The sequence below is a fragment of the Rhinolophus sinicus genome, linkage group LG03 (genome assembly GCF_036562045.2).
Source record: "Rhinolophus sinicus isolate RSC01 linkage group LG03, ASM3656204v1, whole genome shotgun sequence".
Taxonomy (NCBI): domain Eukaryota; kingdom Metazoa; phylum Chordata; class Mammalia; order Chiroptera; family Rhinolophidae; genus Rhinolophus; species Rhinolophus sinicus.
In genome coordinates this window covers 66348513-66362258 of record NC_133753.1, presented here as the reverse complement: position 1 = coordinate 66362258, position 13746 = coordinate 66348513, and the positions used below count along the sequence as shown (strand labels likewise).

At 32.6% G+C, this 13746-nt stretch overlaps 1 protein-coding gene across 2 annotated transcripts in view; it reads left to right on the top strand.

Moving 5' to 3' along the window:
- Positions 1-13746, top strand: part of SPRED1 (sprouty related EVH1 domain containing 1) — a 115096-nt gene that overhangs the window by 58888 nt on the left and 42462 nt on the right. For both annotated transcript variants that reach the window (XM_019725519.2, XM_074327922.1), the window contains one exon: positions 12953-13121. In XM_019725519.2, the coding sequence (XP_019581078.1) occupies positions 12953-13121 (169 nt within the window). The remainder of the gene's footprint in view (positions 1-12952; positions 13122-13746) is intronic.

The following is a 13746-nucleotide window of genomic DNA, read 5'->3' as shown; positions in this document are numbered from 1 at the left end:
TGAAGTATCTCTTCATGCCCTTTGACATTTTTCTCATCAGATTGCTTATTCTTTTTCTGTTGAGTTTTGCAAGTTCTTTATATTAATTTTAGATACTAGTTATCTGTTGGGATATGGGATTTGCAAATGTTTTGTCCCTATCTCTAACTTGCCTTTTTACCTCCTTAACAGTGTCTTTTGCAGAGCTAAATTTTGTATTTTTAAATTTTGGTGAAGTCTAATTTATCAGTTTTTCTATTTTTCCTTTCACGGATCATGTTTTTGGTGTCAAGTAAAACCTCTTTGCTTAGCCCTAGATCCCAAAGATTTATCCTATGTTTTTCCATTTTGAATTAATTTTTGTATCAGGTATGATACGTCAAGTTTCATTTCCTTTGTCTATAAATGTCCAGTTTTTCCAGCACCATTTGTTGAAAACGTCCTTCCTCCATTAAATTACTTTTGTACTCTTGTTAAAAACCAGTTGAGCATTTGTGTGTATGTTCTCCACTTTGTTCCATTCTTCTATTGTCTGTCCTAATACAAGTATCACACACTGTATTATTGTAGGTATATTTTAAGCCCTAATATTGAGTAGAGTGATATCTCCTATTTTATTCTTATATCTGAAGATTATTTTAGCTATTCTAGGGTCTGTGACTTTCCATATAAATTTTAGAATAATCGTGTTCATGGCTACAAAAATTCTTAAAGGGATTTTAATAGGAATTGTGTTAAACCTGTAGGTAGGTCAGTTTGTGGAACACTGACCTCTTAACTATATCAAATCTTCCAATCCATGAACGTGATACATCTCTTCTTAGGTTTTTAAATTCTTTCATTAGCATTTTGTGATTTTCATCAGTATATAGATCCTATATGTATTTAGTTAAGTTATACCTAAGTGTTTAATTTTTCTTGGGGCAATTATAAATGGTATTGTGTGTATAATTTTGATTAGTGCATGCTCATTGTATGTATATGAAAATGTGATTAATTTTTGTGTGTTGATCTTGCATCCTGTTACTTTGCTGAACTATGAGGTTTTTTGTTAGAGTCCTTGGGATCTTTTAAAGTAGACAATCATGTCATCGAAACATATGACCAGTTTTATTTCTTTTCAGTCTGTATGCCTTTTATTTCTTTTTCTTATTGCAATGACTAGAACTTCCAGTTCTCTGTGTTTTCACCCTTGGGTATGATGTTAGCTTTTTTTAATATATGATTTTTTTTTATAGGCAGTCTTTATAGAATTGAGATAATTCCTCTCTATTCCTAACTTGCTGATAATTTTTTATCATGAATGGGTGTTTGAGTTTGTCAAATGCATAACATCTTTAGCCAGCTTGATGATGTGATAGATTACGTTGATTTGTTTTTTTTTTGTGGTGGTTTTTTTTTTTTTTTTTTTTTCGAATGTCAACCCAGCCTGTCTAGAATAAATCCCATTTGGTCCGGGTATATAATCTTTTTATTGGATTTGATTTTCTACTATTTTCTTGAGGAATTTTGTGTTTAAGTTCATGAGAGTCTGTAATTTTCTTTTTTGGTACTATTTTTGTCTGGTGTTGGTATCAAGGTAATACTAGTCTCATAAAATGAATTGGGAAGTGTTCTCTTCTGTTTTCTAGAAGAAATTATGTAAAATTGGTGTTAGTTCCTCTTTAAGTATTTGGTAGAATTCTCCAGTGAAATCATCTCAGTGTAGAGAGTTCTGTTCTTGAGAGCTTTTAAATTAAAATTGCAATTTCTTTAATGGTTATAGAACTATTCTTTTTTGTCTTGGTTGAGCTTTGATGATATGTGATTTTCATAGAATTGTTCCATTTCTTCTAAGTTGTCTAATTTGTGAGTGTAAAGTCCTTAATGTCTCAGTTATTCTTTTAAAGGCTACAGGATCTTTAGCTGTATATACCCTCTGTTTCATTCCTGAAATTGATGATTTATGTCTTCGCTTTTATCAGTCTTATAGAGATTTATCAATGTTACTGTTTTTTAAACCAGCTTTTTGTTTCATTGATTATTTTCCCCCTTTTCAATTTTATTGATTTGTTTTTTTGTTATTTTCTTTTTCTGCTTGCTTTGAGTTTTTTGCTCTTCTTTTTCGTTTCTTACTGTATGAAACCTTTTTTCATTCCACCATCCATACTTTTTAAACCCTATTTATTAAATTATTCAAATCCTATATATGCTGTTTTGGTATACTTCAACTTAAAGGCTGAAACTCTCCAATTATCATTATGTCTTTGGATAGTCTTGTTTCTAAATAATTTTTGTGTTATATAGATATTGCTGTATAAATCAAATAATAAGGAGTCACAGCTATTATATTGTTAGATTTTTGAGACCGATCCCATCAGAATTGTATGGGTCCCTCTCCAAATTATGCAGACCCAGTTGAGGGAGAAGAGAATTGTTTAAGCTTATTTAGTTTTGTTCTGGCAATTCAGAGATCTCATAGCCTATGGGAACTTGGGAAAGAGCCAAATAAGGAAGCAGGGAATATTATTGCATTGGCCAAATAATTATATATTGTTCTTTAGTGTGGCCACCAGGAATTAGTCAGAGCAGTGTCCTAATTATTTTGATAGTTCCCTCCTCTTTCTTTTGGTAGCAATCCCTTCAAATCTCTACAGGGAGTTTGTGGCCTTGCTTGTGGTTGGTATATAGTGTTTGACCTGTTTCCCAGAGTCGCTCCTAGAATCCTTCACTGTATGTCTCACCTCCCATCCCCACCTCCCTTTCACTCTCACTTCCTATTAATTCCGTTTCTTTAATGGTTACAGATCTCTAATGGTTTTCTGTTTTTCTTTTCTGATCCATTCGATAAGTTATAGTCTTTCTAGGAAATCAATTATTTCACTTAGTTTTTCAAATTTGGGGTTATAAAACCTTACATTGTATTGACTACTTTCTAAGTCTTGGCTGTGCCTTCAGTTTTGTTGCCTTTTTCATTCCTAATACTGTTTATTTGTACTTTCGTTACCTTCTTTTTGTTTTTCCATTTCATTAGTATTTGCAAAGAATCAACTTTCAGCAAGAATAGTACAAGGATTCCTCCTATACACCTTTTCCCAAATTCATCAGTTTTTAACGTTTGGTTTTTGTCATTTTCTCCCTTCCCCAGTACATGCACACATATGAACAGTTATTTGGTTTTGAACTATTTGAAGTAAGTTGCATACATCCCTCCTTTGATCCCTTAATACTTTAGTGAATTTTTCCTAAGAATAAAGATATTTTCTTACATAATCACAGTATAATTATTATATTTAGGAAATTTAACATAAATACTGTACTTTAATATACATTACATATTCCAGTTTTGTCAACCATCATAATAATGTTCTTATAACATTTTTATTCTTCAGTATAAGAGCACGTAACATGTAGCATTAGCTGTCATGTGTCCTTTCTCTCCTTTAATCTGGAGCTGTTCCTTAGTGTTTTATGACACAGACATAGTTAAAGAATTCTGGTTTCCTTTTGTAGTAGCTTAACTACGAGAAGCACTGCCATGGTTCCCTTTGTTACTTTTTAAAAATTTCTAAAATCCCATTCAACTCAGAACACTGTTAAATAGAAATTTTTATTAGCAAAAATATGTATTTGATAAAATACAATTTCGTATGAAACATGCCTTGTTGTCCTTCATAAAGGGTAGTCGTTTTTATGTCATCAAGAAGAGTAAAGTTAGTAAATAATATGAGGCAGCTATTTGAGATACCAGTTATTGATTTTGGTTATCAGATAATTTAATTTGAATTTGGAAATTTTATTTCAAAAATGAAATGATTTTTCCTTGGATTCAAAGGTATTTCAGTGAATTACTAGTAAAACTATTTAAGTCTGGTTCCCAACTATACTACTTTTTAGATAATACTATTTGTAAACATGTAATTATCTGCTTGTAAAGTAGCAACTATAATAAAGTACATAGTAGTTTGAAGGCACATATTTAATTTTACTCTGCTCACCCAAATTATTAGTTGTTATTAGTGAAACAAAAATGCACTTGTACCCATTTTTGGCTTGGTCTATTTTAAATGCTTGTGGAAAACAAGTCTAGTAATTTTGTGATGGGAGTTTTGCTCTATATTTCCCGAAATAACTTGGAATATAGCTTCAGAAGTTTTAGTTGTTTAGTGACCGAGGCATTTCCCTTTTTTTTTTTTTTTCTCTGTAAAATGCCCTGAAATTCTTTCAGGAGAAGAAAAACCATTAGATATTGAAATGTTTTCACTCCCTTTAAAATCCATTAACTTAAACTCCTCAGAATCTATTCACAAGCTCTTTGAGGTCCTGAGTACCTTTATTTACCATTCAAACTCCTCTCACTCCCATCCTCAAAAATGTCTCCCCTCATAAATCAAGATCTCCCAGTCTTTCATAGCAACTGTTTTATTATGGGCTAGTGACGTCACCTAGAGACCAACATCGTCATTGCTACTAATACTTATTGAAGGTTTATTATGTGCCAGGCGTGTTTCAGCACTCTGTATGTATTACGTATGTATTACCTCATTTAATTCTCAAAAGTCAGATGGATAATGAGGGATGGAGACTGGATGGGACCCAACTGGTGTTAGTTGCAAAGCCCACAAGCTTGATTAATTATCATCCCCAATTCCTCTTACACTATAACTAATATTTTTCTTTTTTGGGAAGTGTATGTGCTCTCTTCCTGCTCCTTCTATTATTTTGTATACTTTTCACTTATGTAAACATCCATTTTCAGTAACCACTTTTCTTCTTCCTCTTTCTCTTTTTAACTCCTAGTCTGGTACTATAGAGAAATGACTTCTCTTCCCTCTATCCCTTCATCAATATCAGATTTTAATATATTTAGGCTCACAGTAGTTTTACTTTTCTTAATGTTAGAAGTCACCTATTCATCTGTAGTTTTTTCATAATTAACATCTGTTTAACTTTAACAGACAAAAGGAAAAAAAGTTCTTTTTGGTACCACTAGATTGAAAGACTTTAGATCTTATTTAAAAATTCATGGTTCCAAAAGTATTTATGTAGCTAGAAAAGAATTTAGACTTGTATATCTTAACCAAGTTAGATCTGTTTAGATCCATATTGGAATGGAAAGCTGTTCTACCAAATACTTGGACATAGTTGTATTTTTCTTCCTTCATTATTGTAGTCACGTTTCTAAAGCTGGCTCTAGCCAGCCAGGCTGTTTGCAGCAATTATATTGTAGTCAAACCTGGTCATGTCTGTTGGTGTGTAAAACAATTTTGGGAAAAAAAATTTTTTGATGCAATCAGTACAAACATTTAAGTGCTTTTGAATTTGTTGTTGCTTTTTCTAGTTTTAATTTTTTTATTATACATTAATTTTTTTCATTTATGATAAGTAGTACTTCATTTTTTATCTCAACAGACTTGTAGGTGATCAAAAGTTGAAAAAGTTCTAGTACTGTGCTGATTCTAAAAATGTGACTTAATTTGTTCTTATTGGTAAACTAGCCACATTCTGAATGGATCAATTAAGGGTTATTAAAGTCAAATTATTTTGGCAACATATTCTTTGTAGTTATTCTTCTTGAGTCAATCTTAACATTGAATATTCACTTTACAATTGCTGTTTGCACTCTGGATATCTTTCCTTTTTTTTTTTTTTATTAAACTAACTTCTTTTGGGTAGAAATGAGGTCAAGACCACAAATCCACTTTTTAATTTATCTTTACTCTCTAGTTTGTAAATGTCCTTCGCAGTGACCATGGAGGTTTGATGAAATTCACATACTCCTAGAACTCCTCAACCCCAGGAAGAGGTATATTAAACTATTAATTAGGATTAGTTAGAGATGTGTTTCAAGTTTAACAACTGTATACAGAATATTTTTCAGATTATATTTTTATTGGCTTGTGGCATTTGCCTTTAGGATAGTCTTAACAGAATTTAGGATTATTCATTTTGCACCAGATATATAAAGAAGCTCTAAGAGTAAGTATAGATCATGTATTCTAGGAGAGTCGTGACCACTTCAGATCTAGAGAGTACCTTTTCGTTTACTACATTGGTAATTAATAGGTTTAACTCCCTATTGGCCAGAAATAATTTATCCCATTACCTGTTTTCCTACAGAGTAAATAAATCAACTGCTAATATTGGATTGGTTGATTGTAATTGTTTGGCAAAAATGTAATTGCCATTTTCTGTAATTTGGTTGCTAATTATATGCCAATCATGAATGTGGAAAACATTGAATTCTGCTTCCTACGACGTGCCTATTCTTATTAATATTACTGTTATCTTAAGATACAAAATATATTGAAAACTGCAATGGATTAAAGTCAGAACACATCATCTGATATAGTTGAGGGGCAGTGGAAGAAGGGAGGCAGGAAAACTCACTAATATTTAAGAATCCTTCCAGCCCTTAAAATAATTTTTGTTTTCCAGCATGCAGATTTATATCGATTACATGGTAGGTAAAAGTCTTCCAGGGCATTCTTCTACCTACTTTTTTTAAATACAACTTTTTAATTTCGTTGATTTTCTTTTTTGAATTTGAGGAGGGCAGTTATCCTTGTTGCTTAAAGCCTGCTGTATGTTGTCCTTTCTGTGATGAGATTGCATTTTTTTTTTTAATGCTACTTAATGTCAGAAGCAAAACAGCTTTCTAATATATTGTGTCACTTAGATGATGCGAATGTTTTAGGAAGCATAGTTTTAAAATTACCTGCAAAACACAGTGGATGGTTGTGCCAAAAGATTACCTGCCTTTTTTCTCTCATTGCCTATTCTTAAATTCTGAATAGCTACCACCATAGTAGCCTTTTCCTAAGGGATATTTATTTTTATGCTTCATTAAATATATAATAAAAACAGTAAAATATTCTTATTTCCTAATACCATTTTATAGACCAAAAAATTAACACAATTTGTCATCTAGTTCATAATTAGTTGTCATGTTGTTTTAGTATGGTGTATAACCTCAATCAATATTTATCGACTTATAGGTGGAACACATTCTTACATAGGTATTTGTGTGAGTCAAAGATCTAGTTCATTATACTTCCCATTTCCTTAGTGTATTTTAAAATTAAAGCTCATTTTTAAATTTTTGGACTGTTTTTTACTTTAAAAATCATTTTTAAAAAAATCATTTTTCTATGTGTTTTGGGGAACTCTAAAAAATAGAAGCCACTTGTAAACAAGTGCTAGAGATGAGTGTAGACGATACTGAAATTAATTATTTATCTGAGAGAAAATAGTTGGAAAACAACTTTGGAAAATTTAAGAGAGGAGTTAATTCAGCAATATTTTCATGTATTAAAAGTAAATGTAGTGATATTTTCATGTAATAATTATAAGACCAAACTCACTTTTTTATATCTTTTTAACAATTCCAATTTAGCATTTTACATGTTGCTTTTCTTACTGTTTATGTATACAGTAAAAATGTCTCAATAATCCTTAACACCAATTTTAACTTCTTTAATTCCAGAACTTAATTTAATTATGAATTTTATTATTGCAAAATGGTTATCGCAACAAATGGTAAATCTCTACAAAATGCTGTAACAAAGTGCTAACACATAAAAGCCCTGGATAAATATTAATTCTTTTGTAATACCTGTAGAATTATCAAAGTATAGGAAACAAAACTCTTGAGGCAATTTTATTACTTTGTCTCTAAGCAGGCAGATAGAATCTAGTCACCTTGGTTACCTATTTCACAATTAACAAGACTTACTATCAAAAAATCATTACATTCAGTGATATGCTGCTAAAGGTTTAGCAATCAGCTCTCCAGGGGAAGAAAAAGGCATTGATTTATAGCATTTATATATTCCCACCATGGCTGATTTCAGTCAGTAGACATCTTTACATATGGAATTGGGAAGGAGTGAGCAGTAGTATACCATTATTTTTTCTTTTGTTTCCTGTGCCTTTGATATCATATCCAAGAAATCATTGCCAAATGCAATGTCCTGAAGCTTGTGTCTTGTGTTTTCTTCTAAGAAAGAATTTTATTGTTTTAGTTCTTATTTAGGCCCTTGATCCATTTGCCTTAATTTTTGTATGTGGTTTAGGTAAGCGTCCAGCTTCATTCTTTTGCATGTGAATATTCAGTTTTCCTAGTACCAATTGTTGAAGACTGTTCTTTCACCTATTGAATGATTTTGGCACTGTTGTCAAATATGTTGAGGTAGTTTCCTTCTAGTCCTAGTTTGTTGAGTGTTTTTATCTTGAAAAGATGGTGCAATTTTGTCAAAGTTTTTTCTGCATCAGTTGAGATGATTGTGTGGTTTTTTCATTTATCCTGTTCATGTGGCACATTACATTGATCAGTTTTCCTATGTTGAATCATCCTTGTGTTCCAGGAATAAATCCCATTCGGTCATAGTGTATATCATCCTCATAATATACCGCTGAATTTGGTTTGCTAGAATTCGTGGAGGGTTTTTATATCAGGGTTCTTCAGGGATATTAGTTTATAGTTTTCTTGTAGTGTCTTTGTCTAGCTTTGATATCAGGGTAATGCTGGCCTCACAGAGTGACTCGAGAGTGTTTTCTCTCTTTGGTTTTTGGAAAACTTTGAGAGTATTGGTCTTAGTTCTTTAAATGTTTGTAAAAGTTCACCAGTGAAGCCATCAGATTGAGATTTTCTTTGTTGAGAGATCTTTGATTATTGATCAGTTTCATTAGTAATTAGTAATCTATTCACCCTTTTTGTTTATTGCTGACTTAGTCTTGATCTGTTTTATGTTTCTACTAATTTGTCCATTTCATTTGAATTATCCAGGTTTTTGGCATATAAGTGTTTATAGAACTTTCTATAATCTTTTTTATTTCTGTAGAATCAGTAGTAACATCTACACTTTCATTTTTAATTTTTGTAATTTACATCTTCTCTCTTCTTCTTAGTCCATCTAGCTAAAGGTTTGCCAATCTTTCTGATCTTTTTGTAAAACCAACTTTTGGTTTCATTGATTTTTTTTTTTTCTCTTGTTTTCCTAGTCTCTATTTTGTTTCTCTCTGCTCTCATTTTTATTATTTCCTTCTTTCTGCTAATAGATTTGGGTTTAGTTCTTTTTTTCTACTTCCTTAAGTTGTAAAGTTACATTGTTGATTTGAGATTTTTCTTTTCTTTTTTTTTCTTTTTAAGGTGTTTATAACTATATATTTCCCCCTTAGCACTGCTTTTGCTGTGTCCCATAAGTTTTGATATGCTGTGTTTTGGTTTTTGTTCTCTGTTTTCTAATTTCCCTTGTGATTTCTTCTTTGATCAGTTGGTTGTTTAAAAGTGTGTTGTATAATATCCAAAATTTTGTGAATTTTCCAGTTTTCCTTTTTCATTGATTTCTAACTTAATCCCATGGTGGCCAGAGAAGATACTTTGTATAATATCTATATTTTAAAATATGTTGAGATTTAATCTATGGCCAAGCATATGGTCTGTCCTGAAAAAATGTCCCATGTGCACTTCAGAAGAAAGTGTATTCTTAGTGTTGGATAAATGTTCTTTATATGTCTGTTAGGTTTAGTTGGTTTATTGTGCTAAGTCCTCAATTTCCATACTTCTGCCTGGATGTTCTATTGATTGTTCTGAGTAGGTTTTTTCAGTTCTCAGGTATTATCTTAGAACTGTTTATTTCTCCCTTCAGTTATGCCAATTTTTGCTTCATGTGTTTTGATGGTATGTTGTTAGACGAATAAATATTTGTTACATCCTCTTGCACTCTTGAACCTTCTGTTTATTAATATATAATGTCCTCCTTTGTCTCTTGTGAACATTTTGATTTAAAGTATATTTTGTCTGGTATTAGTCAAGCCACCCTGTTTCCTTTATTTGCATGGAATGTCTTTTTTCCATCTTTCATTTTGAACCTGTTCACATCTACATCTAAGTAAGGTGAGTCCCTTGTTGGCAGCATATAGTTGGATCATGTGCTTTTATACATTCTGCTAATCTCTTGTCATTTGGTTGGAGAGTTTAATCATTTACACTTAAAATAATTACTAATAAGGAGGGGTTTACTTCTGTGATTGAGCTGTTTGTTTTCTATAATATATGCCTTACAGCTTTTTTTATTCCTCATTTCCTGCATTCCTATCTTCTTTTGTGTTTAGTCAGTTGTTTGTAGTCAAATGTTTAAATTCTTTCTCATTTCCTTTTGTGTATATTCTATAGCTATTTTCTTTGTAGTTAGCATGGAGATTACATTTAACATTTTAAAGTTATAGCACTAATTGAATTTATACCATTTTAACTTCATAACATACAACAACTTGCTTCTTTACAGCTTTATCCCCACTCCTTTCAATTGTTGATGTCACAAAAATACATCTTTATGTATTGTGTGCCCAGAAACATAAACTAAAATTCTTTTAAGTGCACTAGTCTTCTAAATTTTGTAGAAAACAATATTTGGGGTTACAAACCAAAGTTCCACCAATAACTAGCTTTTATACTAGTGATTGTTTTTTTTTTTCTTTAAATGTATGAGTCTCTTAAATCATACAGAAACAAAAATTTCAGTTACTAACCACTGTTACAATAATACTGCTGTTATAATTGCCCGTGTATTTACCTTTATTGAGATCTTTATTTCTTCATATAGCTTCATGTTACTGTCTACTGTCGTTTTATTTCACCCTGTAGGACTCCCCTGACCATTTTTTTTTTTTTTGCAGGGCAGATCTAGTGGTAGCAAGCTCCCTCAGCTTTTGTTTATCTGAGAATGTCTTAATTTTTCCTTCTCTTTTGAAGGACTGTTTTGCCAGATATAGGGTTCTTGATTGACAGTTTTTTCTTTTAGCACTTTGAATATACTTACCCATTATTTTCTGACCTCCAAAGTTTCGGAAAAGAAATCTGCTGATATCCTTATTTAGGATCCCTTGTATGTAATGATTCACTTCTCTTTCTGCTCTCACGATTCTCTGTGTGAATGTCTTTTAGGTCATCTCATTTGGAGTTTGTTGAGCTTCTTGGATGTGTATGTCTTTTGTCAAATTTGAGAAGTATTTTATGTTTTGTGTTGTTGTTGTTTTTAATTTGAGAAGTTTTGAACCATTGTTTCTACAAATATTCTTTGTGCCCCTTTCTCTCTTATCCTTTTGCAGCTCCTACAATGTGTGTATTGGTTCCCTTGGTGGTGCCCCACGGGTCCCTTAGGCTCTGTTTGCTTTTCTTCATTCTTTTCTTTCTGTTACTCAGACTTAATAATTTCGATTGTCTGGTCTTCAAGTTCACTAATTGTTTCTTCTTCCTGCTCACATCTGATTTTTTAATTCCTCCACTGAATTTTTTATTTCAGTTTTTGTACTTTTCAGCTCCAGAATTTCTTTTTGTTTCTTTTTGTTTTTTATCTCTTTAATGATATTCCCATTTCGTTCATAAATAATTTTCTTGATTTTTGTCTATATCTTCATTTAGTTTTTTGAGCATCTTTAGGGCAGTTTTTTCAATTACAGTTGACATTCAATATCATATTAGTTTCAGGTGTACAGCAGAGTGATTAGACATTTATATAACTTACGAAGTGATCTCCCTGATAAGTCTAGTATTCACCTGACACCATGCATAGTTATTTTGGCTATATTCCCTATGCTGTACTTTATATGCCCGTGACTATTTTGTGATTGCCAAATTGTACTTTTTAAGACAGTTTTGTGTTCTTTGTTTTTTTAAAAAAAATCCTTTGTCTGGGAGATCTACTATAAGGTCTTTTTCAAGAACAGTTTCTGTTGGTTTTTTTACCCCCTTTCAGCCACCTATACTTTACTATTTTCTTTGTATGCCGTTTGATTTTTTTGTTGAACACTAGGCATTTGAGTCTAATAATGTAGTAACTTTGTAAGTCAAATTGTCTCCTTTCTCAGGGTTTTCTGTGGAAGGCACAGCTCAGCTCCAAGTACAGTCACTGTTTTCAATCTTAGTTGCAGGGGCACAGCCCACCATCCCATGTGGGAATTGAACCGGCAACCTTGTTGTTAATAGCTCGCACTCTAACCAACTGAGCCATCCGGCCACCCTTCCAGCAGTTCAGCGGCAGCTTATAGTCTTTAATTTAGTTGTGGAGGGGGCAGCTCACTGGCCCATGTGGGAATCGAACTGGCAACCCTGTTGTTCAGAGCTCGCGCTCTAATCAACTGAACCATTTGGCTGCCCCTGTTTTTTGTTACTTTTATTGTTGTTGTTGGTTGTCTCTGTGCCAAGGATCAGTGTAAGGTGTAACTGTAAAGTCTTCTCATGTTTTGTCAGAGCCTTTCCCTGGGTATGCATAGTCACTTTCTAATTTTCTCCGTATATGTAGTTGTTTTTGCCTGTATGGCTGTCAAAATGGGGGAAAGTGAAAAATGACAGATAAAAAAGGGTGCTGGCCCTTTGACTATCCTGGAAGTCACTTTATTCTAATAAAAAAAGGACTTGCAACAATGAGAGAAGTACAACAGCAATGGCTGCCCTCTTTGTCTTCACCTCTATAATGAGGAATAGCAGTCAGTGATCAGAGCATAGATACCTGGTATTTGAAGGACAGGATCCTTTTTACCCACCCTGGTTCCATGTGCAAGCTGCTCCAGGAACGCACATACATCTCCCAGAGTGGAGGATAGTTGCTGCTACAATGCTAGTAGCTGAAATTGATGAAAATTAACCACAACTTACTGTTTTTGCCTTCCCCTGGAAGTTTCAAGCCTTCACCAGACTCCAGACTTCCAACATACAAGTGGTTACATCAGACAGATTTTGTTGTCTAGGTGGGAAGACAGATTCCTGCTGCTCTTACTCTGCAATCTTCCAAGAATCCTCTTTAGTCTCATCTTAATTTCTGTATTGAGCCACTTTGTGAAGTAGATTGAGTAGCAAGACCTCTATTAATATAGGGTGGAAATACTCTTACTAAAATGTAATAGCTGTTTTCTCACTTCAGTTTGTATTTAAGAGCTACATTAAATGCACTTGATATATGTATGGTAATTTTTGTCATTTAATTTTTGACAGGTGGTTTTGGAATGTATGCTTAAAAAAGACCTCATTTATAATAAGGTCACTCCAACATTTCACCACTGGAAGATTGATGATAAGAAATTTGGCCTTACCTTTCAAAGTCCTGCTGATGCTAGGGCTTTCGATAGAGGTATTCGAAGAGCTATAGAGGATATTTCTCAAGGTAAGTTTTCTTAACTATTAATTTGCTTATCAGTTATGTATAGTAGAGTAACTTTAAATGTATCAGCTTTTGTGATACGTGATCAGGCTTTGAAAGCGCACTGTAGGTGAAAAAGATAAAATAATAGTCTCCTTAGTCTGTTTTATATTTGTATATACCAATTACATGGACCTGTTTCCCCGAAAATAAGCCCCAGTTAAGATCGTCAGCCACACGGACGCATTTAGAACATTATGACGATGTTCCAAAACAAGATGACATGACTGTATTTGAGTAAATGTAGATTGTTGTACATAAAAAATAAGACATCCCCTGAAAATACGCCCTAAGACATCTTTTAGAGCAAAAATTAATATAGAACCCGGTCTTATTTTCGGGGAAACACAGTATTATCTTGAGATATCCATCAACAGCAGTCTTCAGATAATTCAAATGTTTTAAAATAAGAGCTTGAAGAAGAGGGCAGCAGTCAGGTACAACTTTTAAAATTGTGTGTGTGTGTGTGTGTGTGTGTGTGTGTGTGTGTGTGTGTTATCAGTCATAGTCTGGATTTTGTAATGATAAAGAGAAAATTTCTAATAATCAAATATATGTAGACTCAAGTTATTTTGTGGTACAACTCTTC